Below are 14,223 nucleotides of genomic sequence, written 5' to 3'. Positions count from 1 at the left end.
AACTCCAACAAGCCCTATACTCTTCAAGGGATCCACTTGATCCCAGCTGCCTATGCATGTCATATGCCTCCTTCTTCCTTTTGACCATGGCCTCAATATCCCGAGTCATCTAGGGTTCCCTACTTCTGCCAGCCTTACCTTTCACTCTAAGAGGAATGTGCTCACCCTGAACTCTAGTTAACACCCTTTTGAAAGACTCCCACTTCCATATGTCCCCTTGCCTGTAAACAGGCTCCCCAATCAACTTCCTGCCTAATATAATCAAAATTGGCCTTGTCCCAATTTAGAATTATAATTTTTGGGCCAGAACTATCATTCTCCATAGCTATTTTATTTTTAGGATTGTGCAGACAGACGGATTCGCTAGAGGAGTGATTGCATGAGAAATAGGTTGTGATTATTTTTACAAACAAAACTTTGTTATAACAAAAGAAAAACAATATTTGAACTTTTAAATTTCAAACCTAAGAAGAACAGCTTACCTGTATCTCTTAACTCCAAAACACGTTTTTCCATTAAACTGCGCATAAAATGAACACTCACTCAGGCAGGCAAAAATTATACTTGCATTACAGAATATTTTCCTATTGTTAGTGAGGCTCCTTCAGACCATGTCCGGAAGCCTGTCCTTGTGGCAGCTTTTTCATGGTCTCTCCCAATCGTTCTCCAAATCCTTCTACCCCCACCTGTTCGAACAAGATTCTTTTATCTCTTGAGCTCCGCCGGCCCCTCAAAGAAAGTTCTGTCCAGACGTGTCCAGACTTGAACTGAACTCATGATCCCTATCTGGAATTTTGATTACCCACTCCCATTTACACAAAAAAGAGTCATGCTATGAAAATGCAACTAACCTCCAATTCATGGACAAAAGAGGCCATCAATTTCCATAATGGGCTAATCGCTGGTCAGACAAGAGCATTCCGGAGGATAATGGATCTTGAGTGAATCACCCTGGGTGAACAGGGATATCCTGTTTATTCCCATTAACCGGTTTAAGTCTGAATGGGACAATGTAACTCAGGCCAGATGTAGGAATACCTCTGACTCAGTGCTAGTAGTTTTACGCTCAGTCTGTTAACTCCTAAGTTGTCCACTACAGCTTTGATCCAATTTCGTAACATCTCCTAGTCGTCACACTGCATAGTGACTCCTAATCCACAAGAATGCAAACTGGTGAACTAGTGTTGTGGGTGGTTCAGACTGAATTTAGAAGATAAAAACACAACAGCATTTTGAATAATTACTGCAGAGTTCTGGATAATTAAACAGGATATAATTTAGAAAACATGTCTTGGTTTGATAATTAGTTTTCCTGATATTACACCAAATGAACAGCGAGAATGAAACATGTTTAGATAACCACTATAGTTCTCCTCAGCTTAAGTGATGAGTGAGTAAAATATTCAATAGCTTTGATTTTGTCTCATTTTCTAAAACTGGACAGTTCACTACGTATCTTTGTCATACCAAGTATACTTACTTACCATTCAGAATATCTTTCAAATATTTAAACCAGATGTTACAGTAGTCTTCACTTAAATTGCTCAGATGAATAGCACGATCTTTGAGCTTATTTTGTTCCTTTTTAATACACACAAAGATAGTGATTCCTAACAGAGTTCCTCCTCTTTGTTGTCCTGCAGATCGTCGACGTTTCATCTTTACAGCAAACACTTCTTTCATTTCCACAGATACCGTCTTAGGTTGAGAAATCATTTTATCGTCATCTGTATCAAAATATAGCATCGTCTTATGAATACATTTTGCCATTTAGAGATCAATAAATCACTATTTATAGTATTTCACGTTGCATTGCACTGGTCACAAAACTGTCTTCCTTACTGGTTTCCCATTGTTATTCGATCTGTCTCCCTTTGCGTTCAATTCCTCTACTTTAACTCTCTCACTGCTTCTCACACATTCACCCACTATTATCACCGAGTCCTTCTGTATATTTCACTTTTGTTCTCCCCTCTTTCCAAAGTCACTATTCTCATGTCTCTTTTCTATATCTCATGCTCCCTGTATGCATTTCATGTGGGTTGCTTTACTGATTTATTCAGTTTCTAACTTTTGCCTTTATTAAAGCCCAGATCAAACAGCAAGATTGCAGTCAGCACTTATAGTGATTATCGAGGTTGAGCAAAGGTTGCTACAACATTCACATGTTTAAACAGATGTGGGGAAGGAAGAAGCAGGGTGTTCAGACAAGGGTAAAGCAAGAGGAGGCCGGGTGCATAACTGAAATAATACGCTGTTTTCTGTACGAATTATGTAATCATATTATATAATGTATATTTTATATAACCATATTTAATTCTTAAATTGTAACAGGTTACAGAAGTGATAGCATAGAATATGTACACCGTTTGTATATTGCTACGTTATGCCAGTAAATATACAAAATCAAAAATATTTCAGCACATCAAGTAGCTAATCATCCCACTGTCCTTGTGTTGGTGCTTACTTCACAAGTGAACCATCTAATCCCATTTTGCTGCTCTTTTTCACGTGGTATGTGTTACCTTTCATGAGCATTTTAGAAACAATTCTATAATATTTCATTGATTTTGTTTTAATTTCTGTGACTATTATTATCTTCCGCTATGTTTTGCCAGAAGGCAAGAACTTTCATTTGTAAAGCAACTCATGTTCCCAAGATGTCTCAAAGCAGTTCACAAACAATGAATTACCTTTGAGATGCAATTACTGTTGGACACAGCCTTGATTACAGCCTTTGTTCAAACATGGATAAAAAAGCTGAACTCCAGAAGTCAGGTGAGAGTGACAGCCCTTGTATCAAGGCAGTATTTGACCGAGCATGGCATCAGGAGCCCTAGCTAAACTGGAGTCAGGAACAGGAACACCTCGCTCTTTCCCATGTTGAGTTTGTATCCCGAAAACAAGCCAAACTCCCTCAATATCCCTGTGATCCTATCAATGCTTTCTACCAGGTTCTTAATATACAGCAAAAGGTTATCTGCATATAGGGTGACCCGGTGATCCAACTTCCCCTCACGATACCCCTCCACTCCACCTCCCCGCCGAGGCTCTAAGTGCCATTGCCAGAGGCTCAATCATCAAAATGAAAAGCAACAGAGACAGTGACCACCCTTATCTTGTTCCCTAATGCAGACCAAAATAGCCGTGGAAGCCCTATATAGCAACCTAACCCAATCTACAAACCCTAACCCAACCTGTCCCAACACTTCAAACAAATACGTCCAATTAATCTGGTCAAACACTTTCTCCGCATCCATAGGGACTATCACCTCAGTTTCCTGCCCCTCCAAAACATCAAAATCACAAGAACGAGGTGGCGATGTTAACCCAGGTCACTTCTGTAGCCAAGCAGAAGAGAGGGGTGACATTGGCCTTGCCTTTATCGAAAAGAATCACGATCGGATTAAAGTATTTTCAGAATCGAAATGAACTGACTTCGACGTTAAATTTGGATTTCTGATTCTATGACAATTTGTGGGCAGAATTAACAAAAAAATTACTTGCCTTCTAATATTCACCGTCAGCTGCTGACCTTTCATGAACCCTATCAGCCCCGGCACACAGTCCTCTATAGGCGTTGCCAGCACCTTCACCAACAGCTCTGCATCCACGTTTAATAACAATATAGGGCGGAACGAGCCATATACCTCTGGTTCCTTCTTCTTTTTAAAATGAGCGAAATTGAAGCCTGGGAAGTGGGCTACAGCTTACCCCTACCGACCGGCTCATTATACATCTCTACTAGCAAGGGTCCCAACTTCGTGCCAAACTTTTTGTCTACCTCTGCCGGGAACCCGTCTCGACCTGGGGCCTTCCTGGACTCCATTGATCCCACTTCGGGGGCCTCGAAGATTTGGATTCAAAAATGGTGTCCAGATCTCTCGCTACACTGGGGAGCTCCATTTGCTGGATAGTCCCAGTGTACAAAACGGGGCTATGTGCGGCCTCGGCTACGCATTCCCTGTTGAGGCCGTGGCTCTTATACAACGCGGATCATGTTGCATAGCCATGTGTTTCTGAGCACTGCGTGCACCGGGAAACACGGGGCTTAGCACGCTCACTTTGGGACTTCTATCTCATTTGATTGAATCAAGCCTATTATGTTTCATATTTTTGGAATATATTGTGTTACTCTGTGAAGTAAGCTTGTGCATCCCTGTGAACATAATTTAATTAAGATGGGTACTGAATGTCTACAACGTTTGGGACATCAAAGAAGTGTGAATGGCATGTACATTAAGTAAATATAGACAAGTTGAATTTTCTAAGTAAATAAGCTGAGGGTATAAATTCGCGTTAGGAGATTAGTGAGTATTTGGATTTTTAGCTGTCAAATTCCAAAGGGAAGCAAACAACTTGGAAAAGGTTGTAAATAAATAAGGCAAGGGTTTTTTAATTTTATTTGACATGGAAGTGGGGCAATAGGGGGAACATGAAAGATTTTATACTCTTGGAAAGCCAAGTTTCAAAGATAGGTTAAGAATAATGAACTCAAACACGACAGGGGCAAAGGAATAGAGGTTGGAGCTGTGTTTGGGGAGTGGCTATGTGAGATCTCCAGGGGTTGTGCTCTGTGCTGTGAAAAGAGCTGTGAAGAGGCAAAGTGAGGCAGCTTTACAGTCAACCCAGAAAAGTGCCTGTTGTGAGGTTTCTGGAATTTCCCGAGCAGAGTAGGAGGAGTTGAGCAGCCCGGTGACATACCTTTCCTACAATCGCAGTAGGTTGCCTTGTGATAATATTACTGGATTTTCATAGTTAAACACAAAAGATTGTTACCTGAAGAGAAATTTGAGAGTCTAACCAAGTAGGAAGACCTTTTGGGGGAATGTTCTGGAAGACTAATTTTAACTGCGTAAATGTTGAGCGCAATTCAACCAAAACATTTGGAAGAGTAATTTTGGACTTGTTTGGCAGGGTGTTTGTCGCTGTCTTTTGGGTGAGATTCACACCGCTATTCAACCACACTTAAGGGTGCGATTTAACAGGGAAAAAAACAGAGTCCCATTTTGGGCGTGTTTAGCGGGGTGATCCTCGGAACCTGCAGCGCTGAGAACGACCCTGCTAATAAACAGAACTCTTTCTTTTCTGGCGTTGGCAAGGAATACCCCACTTGTCTTAATTTCCTGCACTGAAGAGCTCTCAATCCCCATCAGCCTCCAGACCTCCCCCCCCCCCCCCCCCAACTTACTTGTTCGGGATTCCTCCAGCCCCCTCATCCTACCTCACAAGGTCAGGGCCCCTCCTTGCCAGATCACCGACATGGGCAACCTACCACCCAGGCACCTTTGCACTGCCAGCATGACATTCTGGCAGTGGCCTTGCCAGCTGGGCAGTGCCATCAGGGCATCCAGGCAGTGCCAGTGTATTCAGGTGGCAGTGCCAAGGTGCCTGGGTGGTACTGGGAGTGCCAGAGTACCACTCTGCCCAGAGCCCGACTACCCAGGGCTGATGACCTGGGAGACTCCCCCAACGTGATGTCACGCCTGGTCCTAACAGCTCACTTTAATGTGCAAATCTGGATGCTGCCCAGTGACGGCATGATCGAGGTGGCGACAAATCTCGAGATCTCATTAGATCTTGCAAGGCGTCCGAGCATTGCAAATCTCGCGAGAGGCCTCTTACGAGATTTAATGGCCTTGTCGTGTCCCGGGTCGGGAGCAATGAGACTGTACAATCGTGCCCACTTAGTCATTTTCTCGGGCCTTGGGCAGCTTCCCCGCAGGCAAGCCCACAAACATTTTTTCAACACTGGGGAGCTGACCTCATCAGCGGGACTGGCTTCTCTAGAGGTCGAGCCACCATTTTAAAATGATGCCCGGATCTCTTAGTGAGCTTGAGGGTGCCCCACACCACTACCCATGATCAATGTCACCCCCTGCATACATGGGCATTACCCCACACCTCCCCAAGTGAGGACACCAGACTATGGGGTCGCTGAGGTCCCATCTCATCCTTTTCAGGTCTCCACACCTCCCCCTTTCAGGCCTTCTACCCATCACCTCCCACCCCCAACCTTTATGTGACCCTTCATCCCGCTCTTCACCCCCCCCCCCCCCACCCTTCATGGGTATGCCCCCCTGAGGGCAAGACTGGCAGGGGCACTTCAAGGTTGCCTTGGTGGCAGTGCCAGGGTTCCCAACTGCCAGCATGGCACTGGCACCCAGGCAACCTGGAAGTGCCCCTGCCAGTCTGGCACTGCCACCCAGGTACCTTGTTAGTGCCAAGGTGCCTGGGTCCAGAGGGAGCCACCCTGTCCTGTCCTTGGTCACCCAGGGATCTCCAATGGTCTGGGAGACCCCGCAAGTGCCGTTACGCCAGGTCCAGCCAGACATAATGAAATCAGCCCAATAGCACATTTAAATATGTATATCTGACACTGGGCGAGATCCAAATTGCGATGTCTCGCTGGGTTCGGACGAATCTCGCGAGACGTCACAAGTGCCATGAATCTTGTGTGGGGCCTCTCGCGAAATTCAACAGCCTCATCGCGTAAACAAGTCGTGCGCGCCGAGGCCGGTAAATTGTATCCATAATTTTGTGTCTTTTCAGTTTTCTTTGCTTTGTTAGTGATTGATTTAGTTTAGTTTTTAAAAATCCCAAAAGTGTGACTGGAATTTGTGGCTTCTGAATTCAGTAAACCTATCTTCTCATCATCAAATTACAAAAAGAAAAGTTGTGATACTTAGTCTAATTTTCTTCTTTGAAATTGTGTTTAAGCAGCAATTAACATCTTCTGGTGCATACCACAATCTTCCTCCTGTCCCTCCAAGCACAAATGAGCCATCCACAGATTTGTCATGTATTTCTGCAGTATTTTTATATTAACATGAAACTTGACGTGCTTAACACCCAGTAAATTACTTCTTATGTGTTGTAATTTTTAGGCAAATGTGGCAGCCAGTCTCTTTAAAGTTCAAATAAACAATATCATAAGTAATTTCTACATTATTTGTTACATCTTAAAGACTTTGGCTACATTCCCCAAATGAACCATCATTCTCACCACTATAAAGATTTGAATATCAGCAAGATGCACTCAAGGGGCTCCTGTATTGCCTGCTTGGTCCTCCTTTGCTGTCTACGTGCATCTCCCTTAGCTGCAGGATGACCACATCGAAAACCATGCTATCCACAAGAACAGCTCTTAGAACATAGAACAGTACAGCACAGTACAGGCCCTTTGGCCCACGATGTTGGGCCAACCATTTATCCTAATCTAAGATCAACCTATCCTACAACCCTTCAATTTACTGCTGTCCATGTGCCTGTCCAAGAGTCACTCAAATGTCCCTGGTGACTCTGACTCCACCACCTCTGCTGGCAGTGCATTCCACGCACCCACCACTCTCTGTATAAAGAACCTACATCTGACATTTCCCCTTCAGGCTGATAAATGATTATGGTAAGATATTTTAAAGATGTATAAAATATTAAATAGAAAGACATTTTAAATTAAGCTAGGCAGGCATAATGAAATTCATCACTCCACATGGAGGTTGGACACAGACCTCTTGGCCGACAAGGTCTTCTGCCAGAAAACATCACAGGCCATAGGCCACATTACTAACAACCAGAAGGGGGAAATCTCATCTTCCATATTCTGAGAGGCACTAAAGGCGGTATTTGCGGGAGAGATTATAGCCTACAAGGCTCGTAGAAACAGGGAAGAGAGGGCGGCTAGGCAGCAACCGATCGACTCCATCCTGGAGGTTGACAGAAGATACTCCGAGGCCCCGACCATAGAGCTTCTAGCGGAGAGGAAAAACTACAAATAGACTTTAACCTGCTATCCACCAGGAAATGAATGCACCAACTCCGCCAGACACGGGGGACCTTTTATGAACACGGGGAGAAGGCTAGCCGCCGACTGGCTCACCAGCTGAGAAAGCAGGCAGCCACGAGGGAAATAGCTCAGGTAAAGGACAGCAAAGGTGGACTGGTAGCCAAACCAAAAAAGGTAAACAAAGCATTTAGGCCTTCTACCGGGGACGGTACACCTCCGAACCCTCCAACAGGGCCTCAGGAATGAAAGGGTTCCTTGATGGACTGGACATGCTAGTCATTGGGGACAACAGACGGAGGGAGCTGGAAGCACAAAAGGACTGGGAGAGCTTATGGAGAGCATGAACTCCATGCAGGAGGGGAAGGTGTCGGGACAGGACGTGTTCCCAGTGGACTTCAACAATTTGCGCCGGTTCTTACCCCGCACCTACGGGAGATGTTCACAGGCTCGCTAGCGAGGGACACCCTGCCTACAACGCCAACAGGCCACCCTATCGTTGATACCCAAATAAAACAAAGACCCGACAGAATGCGGATCATAGAGGACCATTTTGCTGCTTAACGTAGATGCAAAAATACTCTTTAAAGTCCTGGTCAAGAAACTGGAGAACTACGTACCAGAAGTGGTCGCAGAGGACCAGACAGGCATTGCCAAGGGTAGACAGCTAACTGCGAACATCAGATAGCTGCTGAATGTAACACTGATCCCATTGGGGGACAGAACACCAGAGGTGATTGTCTCCCTGGATGCAGAAAAGGCCTTCGACTGAGTTGAGTGGAAGTACCTCATCGAGGTATTGGAGCGGTTTGGGCTGGGGTCAGAGTTCACCTCATGGGTGAAACTCCTGTACAACGCCCCCAAGGTGAGCGTTCAGATTAACACCACCAGCTCTGAATACATTCAGTTGCACAGAGGCACCAGGCAGGCATGCCCGTTGTCCCCGTTCTGGTTGGCCCTGGCAATTGAACCCCTGGCGATCACTCTACAAGACACTAAAGGTTGGAAGGGTATCCAAAGAGGAGGCAGACAGCACAAACTCTTACTCTATGCAGATGATCTGCTACTCTACATCTCGGACACGTAGAACGGCTTGAAAGAAATCATGAATTCCTGGAAGAGTTCGGGGCCTTCTCAGGCTACAAACTCAACATGGGCATAAGTGATGTTTTTCTGGTGAACCTGAACAGTGGCGGGACAGAGTTCGAGGGTCTCCCATTTAGAATAGCCCAAAACAAATTCTGCTATCTGGGGATTCAGATAGCCTACGACTCTCTTCAGTCTTCATGGTGAAAGACATCAGTGGGATGCCAGAGCTCCAGGTGAATCAGGTGACAGAGGTGAGTGCCGTGGCCATCACTAAGAAGGTCTGGGGAAACTGAAAGGTCTGAAGGTGGATAAGTCACCTGGACCGGATGGACAACACCCTAGGGTTCTAAAAGAGATAGCTGAGGAGATTGTGAAGGCACTGATGGTGATCTTTCAGGAATCACTGGAGGCAGGAAGGGTCCCAGAAGACTGGAAAGTGGCTAATGTCCCACTGTTTAAAAAGGGAGGGAGGCAGAAGACGGGAAATTATAGGCCGGTTAGCCTGACTTCGGTCATTGGTAAGATTTTAGAGTCTGCTATTAAAGATGAGAATGCGAAGTACTTGGAAGTGCGTGATAAAATAGGACTGGGTCAGCACGGCTTTGTCAAAGGGAGGTCATGTCTGACAAATCTGTTGGAGTTCTTTGAAGAGGTAACAAGGAAGTTAGACAAAGGTGAACCAGTGGACGTTTATTATTTAGATTTCCAGAAGGCCTCTGACAAGAGGCTGCATGGGAGATTATTAAATAAGTTAAGAGCCTATGGATTTGGACAAGCCAGGAGAGTGGGCAATGAAGTGGCAATTGAAATACAAAGTGGAAAAGTGTGAGGTCATGCACTTTGGAAGGAGGCACTTAGTCATAGACTATTTTCTAAATGGGGAAATGCTTATGAAATCACAAAGGGACTTGTTCACGATTCTCTTAAGATTAATGTGCAGATTCAGTCGGCAGTTAGAAACGCAAATGCAATGTTAGCATTCATGTCAAGAGGGTTAGAGTACAAGACATGGGATGTACTTCTGAGGCTGAATCAGGCTCTAGTCAGACCCCATTTGGAGTATTGTGATCAGTCTGAGCCCCGTATCGAAGGAAAGATCTGCTGGCCTTGGAAAGGGTCCAGAAGAGGTTCATAAGAATGATCCCTGGAATGAACAGCTTGTCATATGAGGAACTGTTGAGGATTCTGGGTCTGTACTTGTTGAAGTTTAGAAGAATGGGGGGGGGGGTGTTCTTATTGAAACATACAGGATACTGCGAGGCCTGGATAAAGTGGATGTGGAGAGGATGATTCCACTTCTGGAAAAACTAGAAACAGAGAATACAATTTCAGACTAGAGGGATGATCCTTTAAAACAGAGATGAGGAGGAATTTCTTCAGCCAGAGGGTGGTGAATCTGTGGAATTCTTTGTCGCAGAAGTGTGTGGAGACCAAAATCATTGAGTGTCTTTCAGACAGAGATAGATAGGTTCTTGATTAATATGGGGATCAGGGGATATGGGGAGAAGACTGGAGAATGAGGATGAGAAAAATATCAGCCATGATTGAATGGCGGAGCAGACTCGATGGGTCAAGTGGCCTAATTCTGCTTGTATGTCTTCTGGTCTTATGGACTAGACATGAATCCACAAGTGAAATCTGACTAGTCTGGTGGATGAAGTTAAAAAAGACCTGCAGAGATGGGATGCACTCCCACTTTCCCTGGCAGGAACGGTACTGACGATCAAGATGAACGTGCTGATGAGGTTCCTCTTCCTGTTTAGATCCATAATGATCTTCTTCCCAATGCCTTTTTCCAAAGAAAAAATGATTATGGCATTTGTATGGTGGGGGGGGAAGAATCCAAGAAACATCGCAGAGAAAAAGAAGCATGGGCGGCCTGGCCCTTACCAACTTGCAATACTACCACTGGGCAGCCACCGCCAAGAGTGAGGGGATGGATAGGGGAACTGAGCAAGGAATGGATGAGGATGAAGAAGTCCTCCTGCACAGGAACAATCCTCTGAGCCCTTCCCACGTCAACGCTCCCACCCCCACCGGCAAAACATGCATCCAGCCCAGTGTTGGTAACAGCGATAAGAACCTGGAACCAGATAACAGTTCAGCTTAATCGAGGTGTCCACCATGGCCCCCATCTGCGGCAACCACAGGTTCCCACCAACCATTTTTTTTTTTAATAATAAATTTTATTGGAATTTTTTGAAAAATGTGTATCACAGAACAATAATAACAATAACAATAATAAACACCCCCCGGCACCCGTAACAACGCATTTAACAAACTCCCCCACCCCCCCCCCCCCCAAACCCAATAAACAACAAAATAAATTAACAATAAGCAAATTAACTTAAACACTATCCCCCTAAGACCCCCCCCCCCCCCTTTCTCCCCCTCCCCTCCGGGTTTCTGCTGCTGCTGACCTAGTTCCTTATCGTTGAGCCAGAAAGTCGAGGTAAGGTTGCCACCTCCTAAAGAACCCTTGTACCGACCCCCTCAGGGCGAATTTGACCCTCTCCAGCTTAATGAATCCCGCCATGTCATTGATCCAGGTCTCCACGCTCGGAGGTCTCGCATCTTTCCACTGCAGCAAGATCCTCCGCCGGGCTACTAGGGACGCAAAGGCCAAAACACCGGCCTCTTTCACCTCCTGCACTCCCGGCTCCACCCAAACCCCAAATATTGCGAGTCCCCAGCCTGGCTTGACCCTGGATTCTACCACCCTTGACACCGTCCTCGCCACCCCCTTCCAGAACTCCTCCAGTGCCGGGCATGCCCAGAACATATGGGCATGGTTCGCTGGACTCCCCGAACACCTGACACACCTGTCTTCGCCCCCAAAGAACCTATTCATCCTAGACCCGGACATGTGGGCCCGGTGCAGCACCTTGAACTGGATGAGGCTAAGCCTCGCACATGAAGAGGAGTTCACCCTCTCCAGGGTGTCCGCCCATGTCCCCTCCTCAATCTGCTCCCCCAGCTCCACCTCCCACTTAGCCTTCAGCTCCTCTACCGACGCCTCCTCCACCTCCTGCATCACCTGGTAGATGTCAGACACCTTCCCATCCCCGACCCACACCCCCGAAAGCACCCTATCCCTTACCCCCCGCGGGGGCAGCAAAGGGAACCCCTCCACCTGCCGCCTAGCAAACGCCTTGACGTGAAGGTACCTGAACATATGCCCCGGGACGAGCTCAAACTTCTCCTCCAGTTCACCCAGGCTCGCAAACCTCCCGTCAATGAACAGGTCTCCCAACTTCCTCATGCCCGCCTTGTGCCACCCCAGGAACCCGCCATCCATGTTCCCTGGGACAAACCGGTGGTTCCCCCGCAGCGGGGCCCCCACCGGGCCCCCCACTTCCCCCCGTGTCGTCTCCACTGCCCCCAAATTTTGAGGGTAGCCGCCACCACCGGGCTCGTAGTGTACCTCGTTGGAGGGAGCGGCAACGGCGCCGTTACCAGTGCCTTCAGGCTCGTGCCTCCACAGGACGCCATCTCCATCCGTTTCCATGCTGCCCCCTCCTCATCCATTACCCACTTACGTACCATCGAGATGTTAGCCGCCCAGTAGTACCCAGAGAGGTTGGGCAGCGGCAGCCCCCCTCAATCCCTGCCCCGCTCCAAAAAGACCCTCCTTACTCTCGGAGTCCCGTGCGCCCAAACAAATCCCAGAATGCTGCTGCTCACCCTCCTAAAAAAAGGCCCTCGGAATGAAAATGGGGAGGCACTGAAACAAAAACAAAAACCTCGGGAGCACCGTCATTTTAACGGACTGTACTCTACCGGCCAACGATAACGGCAGCATGTCCCACCTTTTAAATTCCTCCTCCATCTGCTCCACCAACCTAGAAAAATTAAGCTTGTGCAGAGTCCCTCAGCTCCTAGCCACCTGAACCCCCAGGTACCTAAAACTCCTCACTGCCCTCTTTAGCGGGAGCCTACCAATCCCCTCCTCCTGATCTCCCGGGTGTACAACAAACAACTCACTCTTGCCCAGGTTCAATTTATAGCTCCCTGCGCCTTCCTCCACTGTGTCTCCACCTTTCTGGTGGTCAATAAATCAAACTTGGCCTGCAGGCTACGCCGCTCACCCAGCAATCCCTCCTCCGGGGCCTCCGCGTACCTCCTATCTACACTCAACAGCTCCCCCGCCAGTCTCTCCCTCTCCCTCCTCTCCCCCCTCTCCCTATGGGCTCGGATGGAGATCAGCTCCCCCCTAATCACTGCCTTCAGAGCCTCCCACACCATCCCCACCTGAACCCCCCCAGTATCATTGACCTCGAGGTACCTCTCGATACATCCCCGGACCCTCCTACACACCTCCTCATCAGCCAACAACCCCACGTCCAGACGCCAAAGCGGGCGCTAATCCCGCACCTCCCCCATCTCCAGATCCACCCAATGCGGAGCATGGTCCGAAATCGCAATGGCCGAATACTCGGCCTCCTCCACCCTCGGGACCAGTCCCCTACTCAGAACAAAGAAATCAATGCGGGAATAAACCCTGTGCACATGGGAGAAAAAAAAGAGTACTCCCGAGCCCTCGGCCTCCCAAACCTCCAGGGATCCACTCCTCCCATCTGGTCCATAAACCCCCTCAACACCTTGGCCGCCGCCTGTCCTTGAACTAGAACGATCCAGTAGGGGATCCAGCACCGTATTGAAGTCCCCCCCACCATGATCAAGTCCCCCACCTCCAGGCCAGGAATGCGGCCCAACATACGCCTCATGAAACCAGCATCATCCCAATTTGGGGCGTACACATTTACCAACACCACCCTCTCCCCCTGCAGCTTACCGCTCACCATCACATATCTGCCGCCACTATCAGCCACCACCTCAGACGCCTCAAACGCCACCCTCTTCCCCACCGGGATCGCCACCCCCCGGTTCTTCGAGTCGAGCCCTGAATGGAAAACCTGCCCCACCCACCCCTTCCTCAGACGGACCTGGTCTGCCACCTTCAGGTGGGTCTCCTGGAGCATGGCCACGTCCGCCTTCAGCCCCTTCAGATGAGAAAACACCCGGGCCCGCTTAACCGGCCCATTCAACCCCCTCACGTTCCACGTAATCAGCTGGATCAGGGGGCACCCCTCCCCCCTCGACTAGCCATAGCCCATCGACTGCTCGCCCCTGGCCAGCACCCATTTGGCCCGTTTCCCACGGCGACAGAACCTCACCCCGACCCCCCCGACCCACACTAACCCCTCCCTGGCCAATCCAGCAGCAACCCGGTATCCCCCCCCCCGGCTAGGACCCCTCCTAGCTGCGACGCTCCCTCCATAGTACTCCCGTGAGTTAGATGACTTCTGCTGAACCCAGCAGCTCCCGCCCAAACTCCGACCCCTCCCGAT

General features: G+C 48.0%; 1 protein-coding gene across 7 annotated transcripts in view; it reads right to left on the bottom strand.

Moving 5' to 3' along the window:
* cerkl (ceramide kinase-like) overlaps positions 1–14,223 on the bottom strand; it is a 215,705-nt gene that overhangs the window by 133,501 nt on the left and 67,981 nt on the right. For 6 of the 7 annotated variants that reach the window (XM_038789257.1, XM_038789258.1, XM_038789260.1 and 3 more), the window contains exon 2: positions 1,485–1,727. The exons of the other annotated variant lie outside the window; for it this stretch is intronic. In XM_038789257.1, the coding sequence (XP_038645185.1) occupies positions 1,485–1,727 (243 nt within the window). The remainder of the gene's footprint in view (positions 1–1,484; positions 1,728–14,223) is intronic. 7 annotated transcript variants of the gene reach the window in all.

This window comes from Scyliorhinus canicula, chromosome 2 (genome assembly GCF_902713615.1).
Source record: "Scyliorhinus canicula chromosome 2, sScyCan1.1, whole genome shotgun sequence".
Lineage (NCBI taxonomy): Eukaryota > Metazoa > Chordata > Chondrichthyes > Carcharhiniformes > Scyliorhinidae > Scyliorhinus > Scyliorhinus canicula.
Note: the sequence above shows the minus strand (reverse complement) of the source record. Positions and strands in the feature narration are given on the sequence as shown.